Source organism: Tachysurus fulvidraco, chromosome 22 (genome assembly GCF_022655615.1).
Source record: "Tachysurus fulvidraco isolate hzauxx_2018 chromosome 22, HZAU_PFXX_2.0, whole genome shotgun sequence".
Taxonomy (NCBI): domain Eukaryota; kingdom Metazoa; phylum Chordata; class Actinopteri; order Siluriformes; family Bagridae; genus Tachysurus; species Tachysurus fulvidraco.
This window is the reverse complement of record NC_062539.1, coordinates 10729649-10751554: the sequence shown is the minus strand read 5'-3', so window position 1 is coordinate 10751554 and position 21906 is coordinate 10729649. Positions and strand designations below refer to the sequence as shown.

The window sequence follows — 21906 nt, the reverse complement described above, 5'->3', positions numbered from 1 at the left end:
ATTGGGCAGGTGATACCGGATCTGAAAATACGGGATCTGAGCTGGCATGCAGCAAGTTAAGTGAGGGTTTGTGGAGGGCCGCTAGTGCATTAAACTGACTTTTCTCTTTCTTTTTTCTGCAGATGCAGACTTGTTGGTCAGAGGGCTGGGGGCTGTTTTGTCTGAGTTGATGGAGAGGGAGAAGTGCCCCATTCTGTACATCAGCCAGAAACTCTTTGTGAGGTATAGCATGATTGAGAAGTGTTTGGCCAACAATTTTTCAGTCCTTACCTTTTGAAACTTCCCGGTAGGGTGACCTTTTATCTTGTGTTTGGATCACGCCCCGGCTACGAGCTTCTGCAGCTTCAGGAAGAAGAGAAGATCGTATAGTGCGTTTCAGCCAGAGTGTATATTCATCTAATCCTCTTTGTTTTTCAAGTTCCGAATTTATTTATTGCAGTGAGAGGAAATGCTTCTGCAGCTCCAGTATGGAGAGAATGTGCACCATGAAAAGCAGCGCTTCAGTATATGGACATCAGGCACCAGGACAAAAAGGTAATTATAAATAAAAAAATTTTTCATATAGTTTAGCTTGATGTATGCATAGAATGGCAATATTTTAAAATCTTATGTATTTCCAGGCTGTTATCCTTTATCGACCCCCTCCTGGCATGAACTATGAACTGACCTCTCTGGCTACTTGTGCTTATATATTTGTCATCTCATTACTCGTAAAATATGAAAGGGTAATTGCGGGCAACTCAGAAGAAGAAAATTATCTTTACCATATCTCTCCTGGATCAACGTCTAGCATGCGTATAACTGTTAAGGATAGCAATGATGATTGTGTTGAAGTTGATTGTCCAAACATGGACACAGGCAAGAGCAGCCATGTCACCAGAAGGGCTGTTATAAGCTTTAGCAGTCTCAATGGAGATGGCAACCTTTGTACTAATACTGTGGGTCTGCTGTGGAAATAGTGATCATGATTGAGGCAGCCTTGCAAGAAGTTAGGCAACCCTAGCAAAAGCATTCATATTTCGTATTTATATTTAACACTCTTGGTTACGCTTCCTGCTTTCTCTTCAGATGATGAGGCTCTAAACCTGGCTATAATTGCCAGTATGAAGAGTTTAGTGTGAGTAGCACACACAGAATATAAGCTTGAGAAATGAGAATAACTATTAAGGATAAAGATTTTTGGTCTTTGGATTATAATGGCATACACATTTTGGATTAACAAGTTACTTACAACCAACAATTGTACAAATTAGGGCTGGTTATATATTATGTCCCAGCACCATATGTTTGATCAACCATTTATGTCTTTATAGTGCAGAAAAGTTCTTGCAGTCTGGGATGGAGTGATGGTGGAGCTTCTGAAGGGTAACCTACAGTATGACCCCCACTCGATGATCTGTGTACAATTCTTAGATGTCATCAGGAGAAATGAGAAAAGGGATGGAGGGAATTTTTGGGATTGTTGATGGAGACAATTAACAGGTCACCTATATTTGAGGGGAAAGCAAACCACAAGAACTTGGCTCTTTTTAGTACTGGTAATGGCTTGTTTTTCTAAAATTAACATTTTAAGTTCTGGTGATAATTTACATGCAACGGTTAGCTTTTGATTTACAGATGTAAAACAGATTTACAAGTAATTTGATAGCTTAGTTAAATTCATGCTTTTATGTGGTTGTTAATGTTTATGTATTTATCACTATTGCAGCTTTTAGAGAGCTGACAGAACCATTGCAGTAAGCTTGGTACATGGCGGCCCAACACCAAAGTTCCTCTCACCAGTAGTAAAAAATTTAGAAAGGGGAGATAATAGTTGGTTTATAAATGTTATAGTGTAGTGGTGTAATGATTCATTCATTTCAGCTCCTCCTGCTGGCAGGCGCTACAGAATTTTACTTACTAAAACTGGCAGACATATGAACAGTTTCTTTCCCCAGGCAATCACCCTGATTAAACAACTCACCATAATTATATTCACTGCTTCATATCTAAGTTCTGCATTATCAGGACTGTCAGTCATCCAATCATCTGTATATTACACACTACTGCTGCTATATATTGTACAAAAGCATATCATCACACAATATTGTTAATTGCACTCACACACTGTCATGCACGTGAAACAGGTTAGATCCAAATGCTGGTTTATTAGGCGAATTCCAAAACAGGCAAGGTTCAAACATCAGGCAAACAGCAATATCAGAGGAAATCCAAAAACAGTATACAATAATCCAGGCATGGGTCAGGGCAGGTAGCAAACATTCATAAACACAAAAACAGGCAAAGGTCAAAACAGGCAAGGCTCAGAATGCTAACAAGGAGTTCTGAGTGAGCTTAAATAAACCAGGTGATTGCAAATAGGAAACAGGTGTGCTGAGTAGGTGGTGCAATGAATTGTGGGAAATAGAGTCCTGATGCAAAAGTGCAGCAAATTCTCTGAAGGCCAGCAGAGGGAGCACTCATGGCTCTCATAACAATAATGATGTCAAGAAAATTTCAAAAAACTTCAAATTAGTTGACTCTGTGTAGTCACGTGCACCCTCAATACAAGTGGTTCAGTGGATTATGTCAGTAGCCTTTTGTACTTGAGGTAATACCAAATGCCTGCTTTTGCTTGAAGTACTGTATACGTTAGGGATCATAAAAAAACAAAAAAATCGCTCAGGTACTGTGGCGCATGACCAATAAGTGCTTTATAGGTTAGTAATAGTATTTTATATTTAATGCAAAATTTGACTGGGAGCCAATGCAATGTAGATAATTTGGGGTGATGTGTTCATATCTTCCGGTTCTAGTTAGGACTCTAGTTGCCACATTCTGGACTAAATGTAGCTTGTTTATGCTCCTGGTACTTCAAGACAGTAAAGCATTACAATAATCCAACCTACTGTAGAGGTTACAAATGCATGCACTCGTGTTTCTGCATCATATACTGACATTATATTTCTTATCTTAGTGATATTTCTGAGATGAAAGAAGGCTACCCTTGTGATATTGTTTATGTGAGCTTCAAATGAGAGACCGGTATTAATAATCACTCCAAGGTCTTTTACTGCTGCACATGATGAAATAGAAAGACCGTCCACAGTAAATCTTTGATCAGAAAGCTTACTTCTGGCTGCCTGTGGTCCTAGTCAAAGCACTTTTGTCTTGTCAGAGTTAAGCAGAAGGAAGTTAGTAAGCATCCACTCTCTAAAACAGAACCTTGCAGATCACAGAACATTACCTTAGTTTGTTTAGTGTAGTCACTATTTAGATCTATGAACAGGTAGCGTAGTCAAATAAGACCTGATCCAGGAGAAGGCTGTCCCTTTAACATAGACAACATGTTCTAGCCTATCAAGTAAAATATCATGTTCAATGGTATCAAAATCTGCATTAAGATCAAGCAACACCAGCAAAGAGACACAACCCTGATCAAAGGCCAGTAAACGTCATTTACAGTACAACTTTAACCAGTGCTGACTCTGTGCTATGATGAGGCCTAAATTCTGACTGATACATTTCATGAATAATATTCTTATGTAGGAATGCGCATAACTGCTGTACTACAACCATTTATAGGATCTTGGAGATAAAGGGGAGGTTTCATATTGGCCTATAGTTGGACAGCTGGCTTGGGTTGAGGTCAGGTTTTTTAATCAAAGGTTTGATATCCACAAGCTTAAATGATTTTGGCACATAGCCAGTGCTAAGGGAACAGTTTATTTTTATTTTTAAAATGGGTTGGGTAGCTACTGGTAATATCTGTTAAAGAAATATGTTGATAAGGGATCCAATTTGCAGGTTGATTATTTTGAAGAAGAAATCTGTGAAATTAAGTCAGTGTCTTGAAGGGAAGTAAAACGGTCTAAGTACTGATCAAAAACAGAAATATTATCTACAGCATTATCTACCAAATTGTTTGGTATTAAATGAATGGTCTGAATTTTCTTTGTTGTTACTGTGTTTTTATTCATAGTTAATTTTGCTACAGTAGTAAATAAATATTTAGCAGGGCTCTCAAGTTTTGAAGTTTTGTTGTGTTTGGTAAGGGTCACTGACCGCAATTTAACCAAATACAAAGTATTTGTTTAATTTCCATTTATTAATTTATTTGTGTGTGTGTGTGTGTGTGTGTGTGTGTGTGTGTGTGTGTGTGTGTGTGTGTGTGTGTGTGTCTGTGTGTCTGTGTGTCTGTGTGTGTGTCTGTGTGAGAGAGAGAGCGCACGTGAGAGAGAGAGAGACTGGTGTTGTTTATTTTAAGTGTTTGTTGCCTTTTTGGACTCCTTTATAATTTGGAATGTTGCTCCCATTTAAAACAGTTCAGCTCAAGCTCAGACATTTTTAGGGTCATGATTGAGGACAATATCCCGTCCAGAGACAAGCTGTTTCGTGTTGAGGTTTTGTTCAAACCGATCATCGAAAATACCCCATAATGAATGTTTTTATCATTGGTTGTTGCGTTAAATCTTACCCACATACAATGGTGCTTTTTCTGATTGGCTATTGTGTAGCCTCACTTTTTGATTGGCTGATAAGTGTCAGGCTCGACTAAGAACTGAGACGCGCTTGATTCCTGCTCGGTTCCATAGAGACAGCGGTGCGGACAGATACATTTTGGTCGCTGTGGCATATTAATTATTTGATAAATAGTCAAAGTTTTTCTGCGTGAGAAATACAATGTGTGGCGGGAGAGCGTGACAAAAGACCCAAATGCGTGACTGTCACTCTCAATGCGTGACACTTGACAACCCTGATTTAGGATTAATTTTTGTTATCTTCAGTTAGGCTGGAGATATTTTTGTAGCTATGAAGGCTTTCCTTCCATGCTATTTGAAATATTGATAACTTTGATGCCATTTACGGTCAAATTTCCTAGCTGATTAGGTGTTTTGTATTGTTATTGTACCAGGGTGCTAGTTTTTCTCTTTAATTACTTTCCTTTTAAGTGAAGATACAATATCTAGAGTGTAGCAAAATACTGACTCTAAATAGTCGTGTCCGAAGCTCATTTTAAACTAAGTGAAATAATGACCTGAGATAGCTTCTGATGGAGGCACTTTGAGTATATTTTCTATATTTAATCTGAGGGTTAGAATGAGATCAAGAGTGTGACCTCCATTATGAGTGGGTCCTATTACATTCTGGTTAACCCCTACCGAAACTACGATGGAAACAACTGCTGTTCTCTCTGAGGATCTTCTAACTTATCAAAATGCATATTAAAGTCTCCAGCAATTACTGCTTTGTATAAACTAGATAAAATCTGCAAATTCACAGAGGTATTCAGAATATGGTTCAGGAGGACTGTAAATACTGACTAATACTAATAATCAGAGGAACTGACTCAGTAGACTTATTTTTTGTGGCCACATATGTTATGTTTGTATGAAGAACTTTGAATGAGTTTAACATATGTCTAGATTCTTGCTTGACACCTAGCTTATCATTATGAATAACTGTGACACCTCCTTATCTGCCTGCTCCCCGGCGTGGCTGGTGTATATAACTATATAAGAACTTTAGATGTAAGAGATCTTATATTTAACACTCCTGGCTTCAGATCCAATGTCCTGGCATTCAACTATGATGTAATTTTATGCCAATAAGGTTACTAAAACAAATGTTCTGAGCGTTTATAGTTTTTTGTTTAGCTCTGGACACAGTCTTTATATTGTGAACCCTGGGTGACGACTCAATGCAATAAGACGGTCAGATTAGCCTGCTTGTCTGCTCCCTGTCTCTTCCTGTCTCTCGATTGTCACCGATTAACTAGGCCTGTTCTTAAACTATGTGCTATGCTGCAAGAAATGAGAGCGGGATGGACAACATTCCTTCCTAACAGGCCAGCCCTGCTCTCAAAAGAGCTCCAATTATCTATGTGCCTACATTGTTTTCAGAGCACCATCTTCTGTAAGCTACATCGCCACACCACTAAGCATTCTACCGCATCGGAGATCACCTTTGCTAATTTACACACCTCTACAATATTACTCTTAGTAATCTCTGACTGATGAAGGCGTACAGTATATCGTTAGCTCTTACGTGAAAAACTACCTTTGAATACCTATGCTTGCCTAAGACCCTAAGTATACCTGCTATGTCCATCACCTACACCTAACCAGTGCTGCTGGAGTACCTAAAGGCCTAGCTAATTTCATATGCCTTAAGAGTCTCCTATGACCAGAGCTCTTTCAGGTTTCTCAGTGGGAGCTTTACTGAGGAGAGCAAACCTGTTAGACATGTGAAGTGGAGAGGAGTGGTGCTCCCGTGGGCAAGCTTTAGAGTGAGCTTTGGCTTTGCGACTATGCTGCCAAGTCGTTACCCATTCACCCTGCCGTGAGGGCTCTAATGACTGAGTTGGAGGGTTACTCATCCTAAGGAATCCAGATTTTTCCCTACAGAAACTTTACTGCTATCACTAACCTTCTCTAGTGTCTGGATCTGATATCTGAAGATGAGATCTTCTCCATCAGAGAGCTAACTAACATACATTTATCACAAGTAAAATTAACAATAATGACGGAGGAAGAATTACTAAACATCCTGCAGCTCACACACTGGACAAGCTGAGGAAGTTTGACATCCTTAATGATTAGGGAGAGTGGAGGCACGCATGCCCCATCCACATCAATGAGTTGCCGGTTGAATGTGTCTCCAGCTTCAAGTTCCTGGGGATCCACATCTTGAAGGACTTGTCCTGGACGACTACCTCCTCCAGCCTCGTCAAGAAAGCTCACCAGCACCTGTTCTTCTTGTGGACACTGAAGAGATATCACCTGTCTTCAACCATCTAGGTGAACATTTAACTGCAGACCGCAAGGCACAGCAAGTTTGTTTAAAAGACAGACTTCTTGCACTGGCCTGAATGATAGAGCAACCAATAATGCTTTTGTTATGAAGTAAAATAAATCTGATTATGAAAAGCATTTTTAAATAAAAGCAAAACTTTACTTTAATGAAATTTTATAATGAGGCATCATCAGGAATTGAATTCCTGATCAAAAAAGATCCACTGTGAACACAAAATGAAACTTTCAAATGCCAAAATGTTAACCTAACTAGGTAAAACACTAAGTATTAGTTATTAGTTATATTAATTACATAATAATAAGTTTATAATAATTTATTATATTGTTTGATTAGATGAAGCATTGCATTGTGATTGTGCTAACTAATCAGATACCAATATATTTTAATCACAAAAAATGTGATAACCATATGCAAGATCTCAGGTGTTTAGTTAATTTTTAATATATTCCTTACAAAATTGCACATATCTTGTTGATGTCTTAAATAACATTGTTTTTTATAGTGATAGCTAGATATATAGCATATTTATATTTATTATATTACAATATTTATAAAATAGATTTTGGCAATTGATTATATTTGACATGGAATATAAAGAGATGCATCACTCATGACCAAATTGTTGTTGACCTTTAGTAGCAGGTTGCAAATATTGATAAGAAACAAATATTGAATTTATATAAGATAAAAAATATATAAGAAAAATATAAGAATTTATAAGGTATATACAAGATATTTGTTAGCAGGAACCTTTTCTAGAGTAATCAGGAGGATTATCAGGAGTGCTGCCAGGTCCACTGGCTTCAATGGAATGTCCTTGGTTGGTTGAGTAGTATTTTGAAGGTGGGAGCAATAAACCAATATGGACTCACTTAATCAAACACTCGGAATCTTTCTACTGTGTTTATTGAAATTTGCAGTACTTTTTATTGCTGGGTCTTAGTGTATAGAACATTATGCTTGACACTGACTAACATTTACATGCTATAAACTTAATTATACTGAAATAGCATGCAAAAGTGAACGTATGAAAACACTAAATGGCTAATCCTATCAATAGCAACTAGTGAAATTGTTGCCTTCCAGCTTGCATATGCACTATCAGAAGGAAATTCACTATGCCATTAATTATGCAGTGTTGTATTAGCATTCACTCTTAAACCAAAATGAATAAAATAATGTTCTCTTCAGACCTACAATCACAGACTTAAGTTTATCTGACAACAATTAAGATTGTTTTATAATGTTTTATTGATATATTTATAGATTGTTAAATGTAATTAATCTATTTACTGAGAATTAAAATGTCACTGAAGTAGCACCACATACAGTGTTAATCCTTTAAACAGCTTTTCAACACATACTTTGTGACAGACTTAAATTACTGTCTTAAATTACTCTTTACAAAATACAGTATTTGATCATCATGTATGATAACTTAGTTTTAGACCTAGGCAGTCAAAGAGGTAGCCTATTCATAATAATACAAATTCAAATTTTAGGTTTTGCAGTCATCTCATCTGAGCAATTTAGAAACATCATGTGAAATATGAAAATTTACATGGAGAAATTTTCCCATCAATAGCACAGATTAATTAACGCAACCCTGATAATTCACTACTAAAATAAAATGCATATGTTAAGGCAGGGAAGGAGTTCAACCATTAGGACATATGAGTAGAACATCTTTCCTACTGGAAAACAAAGTTAAAAAATACTTTTCACACCATAAAAACAAATTTGGATAATAATCTTGATAAACACTTTATAGTCATTAATAGTAGGTCTCTTTTTCCACCCAACCTGTGAAGAGAAGAGAGATGAAAAATTACTAATTAACTTAGTTCGTGGTTATTTAAAGCAAAAAAAACTTTTTATAATGGTTCTTTTTTAATAGTGGTTAAGGCTCTACAAGATGACCCTTAACATACATAATGTATGTGTAATGAGTCTGTCTGTATTTTCCTTGTTTCTGTCTGCTGTCATTCCCTGCTGTTAATTGTTGGCCCTGCCCACTTATTTGTTACCATGGACACTAATTGTACTCAATCTTTCCTCCAGGTGTGTTGTCTTTGTCTCTGATTGTCTCTGCTTTGTCATTGGTTCCTGTCACCTATATATACTCTGTTTGTTCAATTCCCTGGTGCTAGTCTTTTCAATGTTCCTGTTTCCTGTCAGCTCTGTGTTCGGTCTTGTTTTGCCTGCCTGTCTGTGTTCTTGTTTTTTGTCATTAAATCTCTTTACTACATTTGGATCCTCATTTGCCTTTGTCTCACTGTGTGTGTAAAATATATTTACAAGATATTCATTTGGTTTAGTTTTGAAATATTTCAAAATTCTATTTATGCTCATGTTTATGTACAGTATATACTATATATAGCTAAAAATAAAACAAGTGGAAATCGATCAGAAATTCAGATCATTTTACAGACAAATAGAAAAAGTTTCAATAAAGTTGTTGCTTAAGTGTGCACACCCTCTTATAATTGTGGATGTGGCTTGTTCAGAGTGAACCAATTAAATTCAATATCCTGTTTGAAAGTAATTATGGTACATGCTACCATGAATTAAAATATTTTGATTAACCGCAAATAAATATCATCTGTTTTGGTTTCATCTGACTGCTTGAGCCATGGTCTGCAAAGACCTTACAAAGCATACATGGTTTCTCACTTGCTGACAGGTATTGACCGGGAGAGGTATATGAAATAGTGATGGCCAGTTCGTGAACGAATCGTTCTTTTGAACCAGTTCTTTTTAGTGAACTGGATGAACCGGTTCACCAAATCGGACTGATTCGTTCTAAACAGTTCGCGTCTTGAGTCAGCGCTGATCCTAAAGTTACTCACTTTCAGTCATGCCTGACAGTCATGCCTGACAGTCGGTCCGACTCTAAATAAACTAATATCCCGGAGTATATGTAACTCCTGTACACTGAACTGACATGTTGTGCTGAGAGAACTGTGAGCGCGAGCACTGATACAGCGAATCATCAGTACACTGAACTGAGAACTGCTTGTTTCGGAAGCGTCCGTGAACCGATGAACTGTTGATACTGCGCATGCTTGAATAACTGAACTGGTACAGCGAATCATCAGTACACTGAACTGAGAACTGTTTCTTTCGGACGTGTCCGATAACCAATGAACTAGTACAGCGAATCATCAGTACACTGAACTGAGAACTGCTTGTTTCGGACGCGTCCGTGAACCGATGAACTGTTGATACTGTGCATGCTTGAATAACTGAACTGGTACAGCGAATCATCAGTACACTGAACTGAGAACTGTTTCTTTCAGACGCGTCCGAGAACCAATGAACTAGTACAGCGAATCATCAGTACACTGAACTGAGAACTGTTTCTTTTGGACGCATCCGAGAACCAATGAGCTGTTGATACTGCGCATGCTTGAATAACTGAACTGATACAGCGAATCACCAGTACTCTGAACTGAGAACTGTTTCTTTCGGACGCGTCCGAGAACCGATGAACTGGTACTGCGAATCATCAGTACACTGAACTGAGAACTGTTTCGGACGCGTCCGACATACTGTTGATGCTGCGCATGCGTGAAGCTTCAGAGCAAATTATACCTATTGGGATATGCATAGTAACTGGTCATAGGCTATTAAACATTTTTATTAAAAAAAAATCAATATATGTCACTCAATATATGTCAGTTAATTTTACTATTGACTGTTGTGCAGGTTAGTCTGTATTTTTATATGCTGCTTTTTGTAAGAGTAGTTTATTAACTTTATATCTTTAAGACACGTAAAACATCCACGTTTGCACATCAATGCCTGTACTGCGTGTTTTAGTTGCAAAACTTAAATGTAAGAAACGTATTCAACTAAAGTTATAATTACAAAGAACTTTTCAAATGTGTTAAATTGATTGTATTAATATCTGCCGGCAGCGGGATGATGGAATTTGCGTCATTACTTTATTGTGAATGACGTCATTACGTCAGGATGTAAAAGAACTAGTGAACTGGATTTTTGAACTGGTTCATTAAATCGAACTGTCCGAAAGAACCGGTTCGTGGGAAAAGAACCGAACTTCCCATCACTAATATGAAAGATTTTTTTAAACATTAGCTGTAAGCATAAAACACTAAGTTTCTGCTTTTCCTGTTATGGGTCACCACAGCGAATCATCAGTTTCCACCTTACTTTATCCTCGGCATCCTCTACTTTTGTACCAATTACTCCATGTCCTCATGTCCTCATGTACTTCATGTTCTCAGTTAACACATCCATATATCTCCTCTTTGGCCTTCTTTTTGACCTTTTACCTAACAGCTCCATCTCCAAACTTTTTCTACCAATATAACCAGCTCCCTCCTCTGTACATGTCCAAACCATCTCAATCTAGTCTCTCTGACCTTGTCATGAAAACAGACAACCTGAGCTGTCCCTCTGATGTACTCGTTCTGTCCATCCTCCTCAATCCCGTCCATATAAATAATGAACAGGACCGGTGACAAAGGGCAGCCCTGCCGGAATCCAACATGCACCAGGAACAAGTCTGACTTACTGCCAGCAATGCGAACCAAACTCCTGCTCCGGTCATATGGGGACCAGACAGCCCTTAGCAGAGGGCCCCGGACCCCATACTCCCAGAGCACCCCCCACAGGTCACCATGAGGACCACAGTCGAATGCCATCTCCAGATCCACAAAGCACATGTGGACTGGTTGGGCAAACTCCCATGAACCCTCCAGCAACCTGGCGAGGGGTATAGAGATGGTCCAGTGTTCCACGACCGGGACAAAACCTGCATTGTTCCTCCTGAATCTGAGGTTCGACTATCAGCCGAATTCTCCTCTCCAGTACCCTGGCATAGACTTTTCCGGGGAGGCTGAGGAGTGTGATCCCCCTGTAGTTGGAACATACCCTCCGGTCCCCCTCCTTAAACAGAGGGACCACCACCCCAGTCTGCCAGTCCAGAGGCACTGTCCCCAGCCGCCATGCGATGTTGCAGAGGCGTGTCAACCAAGACAGCCCCACAACATCCAGAGACTTGAGGTACTCAGAGCGGATCTCATCCAACCCCTGGTGCCTTGCCACTGAGGAGCTTCTCAACTACCTCAGTGACCTCAGCTTGGGGGATCGACGAGTCCACAACTGAGCCCTCAGCCTCTGCTTCCTCAATGGAAGACATGTCAGTGGGGTTAAGGAGAACCTCGAAGTACTCCTTCCACCGTCTGAGGATATCCTCAGTTGAAGTCAGCAGATTCCCACTTCCACTGTAAACAGTGTGCGCAGGGCACTGCCTCCCCTTCCTGAGGCACCGGATGGTTTGCCAGAATTTCTTTGAGGCCAACCCGATAGTCCTTCTCCATGGCCTCACCAAACTCCTCCCAGACCCGAGTTTTTACCACCCGGGCTGCAGCTTGCTTGGCCCTCCGGTACCTATCAGCTGCCTCCGGAGTCTCCCGAGCCAACCAGGCTCGATAGAACTCCTTCAGCTTGACGGCATCCCTTACTTCCGGGCTCCACCACCGGGTTTGGGGATTGCCGCCACGACAGGCACCGGCAACCTTACGTCCACAGTTCCGAACTCCATTGATAATGGAGGTGGAGAACATGGTCCACTTTGACTCAATGTCTCCAAACTCCCTCGGGATCTGGTTGAAGCTTTGCCGGAGGTGGGAGTTGAAGATCTCTCTGACCGGCGACTCTGCCAAACGTTCCCAGCAGACCCTCACAGTATGTTTGGGTCTGCCAAGTCTGTCCAACTTCCTCCCCCGCCATCGGATCCAACTCACCACCAGGTGGTGATTGGTTGACAGCTCCGCCCCTCTCTTTACCCGAGTGTCCAAGACATACGGCCGGAGGTCAGATGAAACAACCACAAAGTCGATCATTAAATTCCGACCTAGGGTGTCCTGGTTCCATGTGTACTGATGGACACCCTTATGCTTGAACATGGTGTTCTACCGGATAAGCGGTAGAAGATTGATGGATGGATGGATGGATGGATGGATGGATGGATGGATGGATGGATGGATGGATGGAAGTTTGGCCTTCTTACTCGGTACACACCTTGCAAAGTCTCCCAAGGTCTGCAAGGTGTGTGTGTTATAAAAGGCCTTTGCTACTACACACTGTACTCTCCTTATTGTTGTCAACAGAAGTGGCGCAGGTGACATTTCATTTTACTTCCTTTTGTTTTAGACTGCCGATGAAGGTTCCATTATAATTACAGCAGGTCATTGTGAGGATTTAAAATAGCAAGCAGCACCAATGAATAGTATTCACTGACTACTACTAGATTAAGTTTAAGAATTAGAATCACTAGGTGTTACTGCTTCCCATTGGGTATGAAAATAACATGAATGCTGATACTGTTCTGAGAATCACTCACAAATGTACTTAACTGAGGAAAAAACGATCAAATTCTGATATTGTTCAACATTTGGAATACAAGTTATTTAAAATGCTTTTACAGTTCTTAATTAAAGAGAAGAGTAAATTTTCTCAATGTTTAAATTGTGTGCACTTGAGAGGATAAGAATTAGGAAAATTCTCATTTGGGTGCTATCGCATACCCTAAAGATGGCTGTAGATGGTTTTGCTTGGTTGATTGTACTTGGTTGATAGTGAAAAGAGTTTGAATTTCATTTTATATTCAGTAAATAACTTTGCTTGAATATTATAGATTTATAGTTTAAAAAAACTAAAATTAAAAAAATATCTGATTATTGTGTGTCCTCATGTAATTTCAGTTAATTTTCTCTTTTGATTTGATTTATAATTTAATTGAAATTTCTAATTTAAGTTTACATTTAATTCAGTTTGACATTTGAACTGTCAGGGAACCATGCTGCTATGTCTATTCTCAAACAGATTCATTTTTGTTTCTAACTAAACTAGCTCATTGTGAATTTACCAGTGCTCCAGCTTATCTTACTGTATTTACACAATACGTAGGCAGCTCTTAATACAGATGTGTATCTATATAATTACATAATTTTTCCATCTAAACATCCCTTGCAGTTATGTGCCCCTTGGTGTTTGATGTAAACACCATTGTTTCTTGCCCCAAAGCAGTGTAAGAAACAAATACTGAAAAAAATATTTTAGCAGTAGAATGTATACAGTATACTGTATATGTACTGCATAGTTCTGCATATTCTCCCATGAGGGTTTTCCTCTAGGTTTTCCTGCGAAACTTTGCTATGCTACATCACTTGATGAGTGTGTATATGTGTAGCCATGGTACTCTGCACTGGAAAACTGGAAAAATTTGTAGGGTTTGTGATGCGTGCAGCATCACACAAAGACTCTGTGTACTCTTCGCCCAGTAAACCCACCAAGGCACTTCAGCACCAAGGTCAACTCTTCTGGAATAGAGTGTAAGATGGGGTGTCAAGACACCCACCAAAACCTATGGACCAATCAGGTGTGCCGCTGGGGCATTCATGCTCCAGCAAGAGAGCACAGTGGAGGGCCAGGCTTCTGAGTCTAAACCATGCTCCTGAGTCTTTGTCTTCCCACTACAGTTGGTTGAATCCCTACCTCCCTCAACTGTGGACAACCCTTGGATCCCCTTACCAAGGCCTTAAACTCTTGGCGTAAGTTTGCTAACTTTGAAATGAAGCCCTTTTTTCTATCTTCACCTCTCTTAAATGAACGCAGGCCGTGATTTCCACATAATCCCTGTCTCTGTGCTGTCCTCCTGTGTATACCCCTCTAGAGTGGAATACAGATTGTATTCCTGCCTTGCAGCAAGTATTCCTGGGATAAGTCCTGGATTCACTGTAACCTGTCTAGGATTAAAAAAGATGTATGTATGTATGTATGTATGTATGTATGTATGTATGCATGTATGTATGTAGGTAGGTACGTACAAAGGAAGGAAGCCACTATAATTTCAGTTCAATTACTGAACCAGGGCTTTGAACACCCACATTCTGCCATTTTCTATAACTACAACACCAATACGGCAAAGGATAGCTACCCGGTTTGTCCATTGAAGTCTGCAGACACATTTGCCTTGCTGACACTTCCTGCTGCTTACAAGATTTATGTATCTCTACTGGTATTATGATGCAATGCAAGGCTCTTTTGTCAAAGTATTTGTCAAAGATATCCCCCGGATTCAAATGATTTGGACAATAATTTTCCATTGCCAATCTTCCAATCTATCAAGGCCTGGCAGAAGAAACAGCTTAAAATCTACCCAGAAATACAAGAGGTTCGGTAATTTCTCTAAGTTAACTATCCATCCACTATGACATAAACAATGACAATGCCAAATATAGGACAGAGTGTTATAGTTCCTTAATTCATTGATCAGGTGAGAAAGGGAAACGGGACAAGCATAACATAGTGGAGAGATATGTATGGTCACATTAACAAAGTGACAATTTAACTATTTACACTCAGTTAGGAAATGAGCAAATGGATATTCTCCAGTAGTTCTGAAGGCAAACACATTGGATGTCTGAAAAGAAGTCTTGTTTGATGCGCTCACCTCCTGGCCTCCGTCTCAGAATTAATTTGCGGATTTCATCATAGATAAAGATGAGCAGGCTGTATGGAAGAGCACAGAACCACCAGTACACCCTAAAAAGAGAGAGAGAAGAAGGAAGAGACAGCAGATAGATACGGAGTAAAGAGGGTGAGTGGGGGAGTAAATAAGAGGGTGAGTTGAGGGGATGAGTTGTTGAGGGGATGAATTTGTTCATCATTGTTCAACAAAGATTTTGTTTTGTGCTGATTGTTTATATAGGGAGCTAAACTCTGGTTAGTATATGCATGGCAAGTGTTTGTGACTAAAAATTCAAGGCAGTTTTTATCTTGTGGGAAAATGTGGGATTTAGTTTTTGGAACCAAGAATAAAAATAGTTTAGAAGCTAGTTAAGATGAATACTTTGGTACTAATTAACTTACTGAAATACATAAATCAAAGGTAGTAATGTCCATGTGACAGAGAGGGAGAGGGAGAGGAAGGGGGGAAGAGAGAGAGAGTGTCTGTCTGTCTTACTTGAGTGGGTACATGCGCAAAGCTACATCCATTCCAGGGCAGTAGGAGAGGAAGGCAGCAAGGGCTGTTTCAGCAAACAGGCCAAATATCAGGATCTTATTTCTACAGGACAAGAGAGTAAATGAGATTCCATCTGGTGTAACATTAACATTTTTTTCATGTGGTTAGCAGTCTTTTCATGTGGTAAGCAAGCATATAAATATTCTCAGAAAAAGCATTAATCTAATCTTTTCACATTATTTATTAGTAGTTTGATATTGTTATTATTATTATTATTATTATTATTATTATTATTATTATTATTATTATTTGTGAATAGATCATTTGTTGTTTATCCAACACATGCACATCTCTTTCATTCATGCATTCTCCCACCACATACTTCATGCCCTGCTGAAAAAGGGAATTTCTGCGTGTTTTGCAGATAATCAGGTCAGCCCACTGCACCACCACAATGCTCACGAAAAAGGATGTGTGACACGTGAACTCCACAATCTTGCGCTGCTCATAGGTCTAAATAAAAAAGAAACATAAAAGAGAGAAATGAAAGCTTTGCACCATGCTTTTTTTCTTTTCCCCTTCTATTTTCACAACAGCCAAAAGACACTGAAGCCAACAACTCTACCTGGCATTGCTGCCTCCTGGCCCCGCTAGAGTCAAAAGAGGCTTGTTTACTGACTTTGATCTGTTTACTGGTAGAGACTCTTGCTCACCAACTTGCTCACTGTAAACAAATTTTCTCATTTTGCTTACAAAGTGCTGTCTTGGACTAGACCAGGGGTCGGCAACCCGCGGTTCCGGAGCCGCAAGTGGCTCTTTCACCCCTCTGCTGCGGCTCCTTGTAGATTTGGAAAATAAATATTTAATTTAAATGTATTTTATTTTAGTTAGTTTAAAAAAAACGTAATTCTAAATTCTAAGGTTATGATTATCTTGGAACATTAAAATAAACCGTGTTTAGTTTTTTTGTCGCTCAAAATACGCGTCATAACCGCCGACTTGCGAAATCCGACACAGAAGCAGACGCATTTTTGTTTTGCTGCAGCCAGCAAGTTAAAATTATGGTTTCATGGAGGGCTGTCAAGTGTCACGCATTGAGAGTGACAGTCACGCATTTTGGTCTTTTCTCACGCTCTCCCACATCGTATTTCTCACGCAGAAAAACTTTTTGACTTATCATATATTTAATAAGCCGCAGCGCCCAAAATGTATCGGTCCGCACCACTGTCTCTATAGAACCGGGCAGGAATCAAGCGCGTCTCAGTTCTTAGTCGAGCCTGACACTTATCCGCCAATCAAAAAAAGGGGCTACACAATAGCCAATCAGAAAATAGCACTATCTGGGAAAGATTTAAAGCAATAACCACTGAAAAAAATTGGGGTGGGGGGGCATGGGGGGGTTGGATATGTCACGCTTGCCTTTCTTCAAAACTTGAGAGCCCTGCCATGAATACGAAGGGGACTCAATTAGACATTGAACATTTTATTTAAAAGTAACCTTCAGCCCAGCGTCTTTTTTTATTAAGGTTAGTTCAAACTACTCAAAATATTAAGGTTAGTTCAAATAGCACAAAATATTTTTGTTTGCCTGCAGAAATAAAATTTCGTTTACTCTGTAGCAGTTCATTGATTTCATTAATGCAACACACTACAGTTTTTTTCTATACTTTCCATAAAGGTAAAAAACGATATATGCAGTGTTCTCTTCATTTTAGATGTCAAATGGGTTTTGTGGCTCCCTGTGTTTTTTTTCCTGTGGGAAATGGGTCCAAATGGCTCTTTGAGTGTTTAAGTTTGCCGACCCCTGGACTAGACCATGTGGCCACTAGATTGTCATTAATGGTTCAACCAGAGAAAAGTAATAGACTAAACTAAGCACTTGGTGAACATTCTTAACAATGTCTCTGAAATATCCATATGAAGAAATACAAGTTGTTAGCATTTTATATTTGCTTATATTTTTGGTATATTAATACATACACATCCAAAATTGCTATTATTTATAAATCATTGTAGATTTTGATCAGTAAGGTTGATCTTTTTCTGTGGTTAAATCTCAAATTGCATTTTATAGATCATACCCTATGAAGTGAGAAGTGTTAGTGAAAATGAGGTGAAAAAACTGAAATTTTGTGGAGATAACTGGGCAAAAATATTATTGTATGTACATGAACATTTAATATAAAAGAAAAAAGTAAATAAACATAAATGTAAATGTTAATTCTAATGTTAGTACAGTTTATTCATCAAATAATTTTAGCCCTGTTTTGTAGCATTAAAGTACTACATAGCTAAAGTTTGTGTACACACTTTAAGATGGGATCACTTATTTATGCTAAAATTATCAGCATGCTAAAATAAAACATGTTTAAAAGTTAGAAATGCTAAAATACGTCTATGATATTACATGTGGTTAATATAGTGTTTCAAAGTGGTTGGTATGCTAACCTAGCTAACCTGCTAGGGTGTTGCTATATTTTTGTCATGAACAGTTAAGTGTGTAAAGGTCGAAGTGCTAAATTATGTGTTAAAGTGTTACTAACATATATGAGTTGGTTGTTAGGGTGGTTGTTGTTAGAGTGTTTGCTATGTGGCTGCATTGGAAACCCAATTGGTTGCTATGGTCTTTCTGAGAGGTTTCATTATAATTCAGTCACTTACGGACATTTATTTTGCTATTTACTATTGTCACTTACGGACATTTATTTTGATATTTTAAAAAAAATTGTTACACTACTTATGCTATTGGAATATATGTGTTTCTCATTGGTACATTGGAACTTTGGACATTTGTAGGTTATTGTTGTCCATTTCAATCTTTAGACCTTGACTGTCTAAATAAAAACAACACTCAGACTCTGGGCTCCTCTAAGTTTACAATAACTCTTAATGATTTACTTGGATATTTCCCTTGTCAAGAAACACGGTTGGATACAGTGTGTGATTGGTTTAAATAATAGCTTGTCTTGTTGTGGGGGGTGGGAGGTATATGGGTGGGCAATCTGCTGTTTTTTCCCCCCAAACAGGCATTGTTGTCTTTCATGGCTTTGTAATGTTTTTTGAGACTGGGTTACATTTTGCATACCTCCAGCAGTAATTTTATGTCTGTGAGAGACTGTGTCTGTAGGACTGTATTACTGGAATTTGTATTTGTGTGTACCCATTGTTGTCCATAGCTGTCTTCAAGATCATTGACATTTCGGTCATCCCAGTCAAGTCGTATTCCCAGAAGTCTATAAGGCAGAAATCCGTTCTCTGCCAATATCACAAAGTAGGTAAAGAACCCAGCCAGAGCCTGGATCATACCTACACATAAAGACAAATTAGTGACAAAAAAGTGAGAAATTAAAGTTTACAGAAAAATGTTTGTTCTATTATGGTGAGAGGAGCATTATGCTGTCATGGTTTTATTGACTTTTTAACTTAGAGGGTACACACAGAGAACCAGAACCAAAACAAGATAAAAACCTAGGTGTGGCAACAGAACAAAACACAAAACACAATAAATACTTGACAAGGAAACACACAAAAACAAGCTCCAAAGGGAATCCTGGGCAGCCAGATGAGATGTCCCTAACCTGATTAAGATTAACAGAAGTGGCACCCATTTTCATATACAGCAGAAGATGCTGAATGCCCTTCACCTGGCAACGAGGCAGAGCAATCTCTTTTGCATGACTGAGATGTGCTGCAATACCCAAGGTGGACACATGCACAGACGTACAGTCATTGCAAAACTAGCAAAAATATTAAAGTTCAAATATGGAGCCAGAGCGTGGAGTGACATTCTCCATGAAGCCATGGCCCCCAAGAAGGGAGTGATATCCTTCCTGAGGCCAAAGGGGAGAGCAACATTCTTCATGAAGTATTATGTTCAAATATTGTCCTCTGGGTAGCATGAAGGAACAACATACTTCATGAAGCAAGGGAAAGGAGTGCCTTCATCAGTGGACTAGAGAGGTAGAATGTTGCCTTCATTGGAGCAAGGAAGCAGATCGACATCCTCAGCTTAGCAAAGCAAAACTAAGTGAGTTGACATAGTGATATCTGAAGCAGAGCAGAGAGATGGAGTGATGCCCATTGCTGGATACTAAAAGACGGATCACATATGGATGCAAGTGCATATTATTTATTGTGAAAAGTACAAAACAAACCCGCCAAGAACTTGACCACGTGAAAAGAAAACTTGAATAGTGGAAACAGAATACAAGAGTTTGTGGCTTTTTTGCAACAAAAGCTTGTCAGCGAAACAAATACAAGCTAGAAATTAAATAGAAGTGCTGAAGGGGAGTAACATGAAACAGGTTTGAGTGATGAGTGACATGGGACATGTTCATGTGACATGCTGGGCCTGATGGGTGATCTACTTCAACACTGATTTTGGCATTAAAATTAAAGACAATGTATGTTGCTGCTCTGAAAACTACAATGTTGTCAACAATTCACACAAGCTAAAACTCTGAGTAAAAATACCACTTTAGAATAATCGTAATGTAATACAATGTAATAATGTACCTAGTAACACAAAAACAAAAATTTGACAGAAATTACAATCTGGTTAAATTCATATGTAGAGAAATGCAATCGCTTACCACCTAGCCTATTTATGAATATATGTTTTTGTTTATCACTAGGCTTCTAACATTGCAGTCACAACAGGAATTAATTCATACAATATACACACATATAGATGTCTACAATATCTATATTCTCTAGGTTTCTAAAAATTAGTATTAGTGTCAGAAAAAAATATTTTGTTGTTGTTGTTATTATTATTATTATTATTATTATTATTATTATTATTATTATTATTATTATTATTATTATGTCCCATTGGTTTTATGCTGACTGATCTTCAATGGTAAGCTAAGCCAAACTCAGAGCTGAAAATGACTAAAACTGAAATGAAAGATAAAATTGAATATTATTTAAATGACTTAATTTGTTAGGTATGATATTACACTTTTACCACCAGAAATACCAATTTTAACAACATTTGTCTTCCTGAGTGCTTTCATTGAACTGAAGTAACATGGCAGATCTACACTTTGCCTACTTTTGACAAAATAATAAATAAGTAATTTTAGAAACAGTGGAAATAAATATGTATAGTAAAAACAGGTAATTATAGGTAATTGGGTGAATCCTATATGTGACCCTGATGACTGATACTTAATTAAACAATAAAGCTATGATGGTGCAATGATTAAAAGTGAGAAAACTGATTGTAAAATTGATTGGCCACTAATTGATATAATTTCTAAGGGTTAAGATGATTTCCTTGAAAATTTTGACCTGTTTAATGCAAAAGCACTGCTTTCAGTATTTTTGGTAGTTACTGACTTGCCCCTGTGTGACCATTTGTCTTACCAATCTGCCCATATGCCATACTAATGAGTCTCTCGTTGACCAATTTGTCAGTTTTGGGGTTTCTGGGTTGACGCTTCATAATATCACTTTCTGCTGACTCATAAGCCAGAGAAATAGCAGGAATCTGGAAGTGAAAGAGATAATAATAACTTCAGTGTACAAGTTATATTAACAATTTGTAGATTTGTGTGGTTTTGCATGATTGCACACAGGGAATATGTGTTTCTTTGTCTTATGTCACATAAGGGGACAAAAAACATTCACATGGATTGAAAATGAGAAAAGTAACTGAGTGAGTGAGCAGTCTTGTCAGTCTGAGACATATTTGTAGAGTGAATGCAGACCATTAAGGACTTAGGGCACAGTTATGTGTGTGCATGTACATGATTGTCTCTTACCATGTCAGTTCCCAAGTCAATGCAGAGGATGGTGACAGTGCCCAGAGGCAGAGGAACGCTAGCAATGATGAAGAGAAGAAATGGAGAGATCTCCGGGATGTTGCTGGTAAGAGTGTAGGCTATTGACTTCTTCAGGTTATCAAAGATCAAACGACCTTTAGGAGATAGAGAGAAGAGACAGATAGCATAGATGACTGAAATTTTATCTTTTTTCTTAATATCCTTTTTCTGTGGCTTATGTCCTACATAGAAAAACTACCAAATTCAAGTTTAGAAACATATTGCACACTATTGTCTGTATTAAAGTTGGTACTAAAGTGGTGACTTAAGTAATTATAGTTCTAT

The 21906-nt window shown here is 38.5% G+C and overlaps 1 protein-coding gene across 1 annotated transcript in view; it reads right to left on the bottom strand.

Annotated features, from left to right (window-relative positions):
* Window positions 1-7685: 7685 nt before the first annotated feature.
* Window positions 7686-21906, bottom strand: part of atp1a2a (ATPase Na+/K+ transporting subunit alpha 2a) — a 35219-nt gene continuing 20998 nt past the window's right edge. The window contains exons 18-24 of the mRNA XM_027176791.2: window positions 21562-21716; window positions 21164-21287; window positions 18954-19099; window positions 16176-16306; window positions 15794-15895; window positions 15281-15372; window positions 7686-8598 (exon numbers count right to left, since the gene is read on the bottom strand). Coding sequence (XP_027032592.2) covers window positions 8570-8598; window positions 15281-15372; window positions 15794-15895; window positions 16176-16306; window positions 18954-19099; window positions 21164-21287; window positions 21562-21716 — 779 coding nt within the window. The 3' untranslated portion in view covers window positions 7686-8569. The remainder of the gene's footprint in view (window positions 8599-15280; window positions 15373-15793; window positions 15896-16175; window positions 16307-18953; window positions 19100-21163; window positions 21288-21561; window positions 21717-21906) is intronic.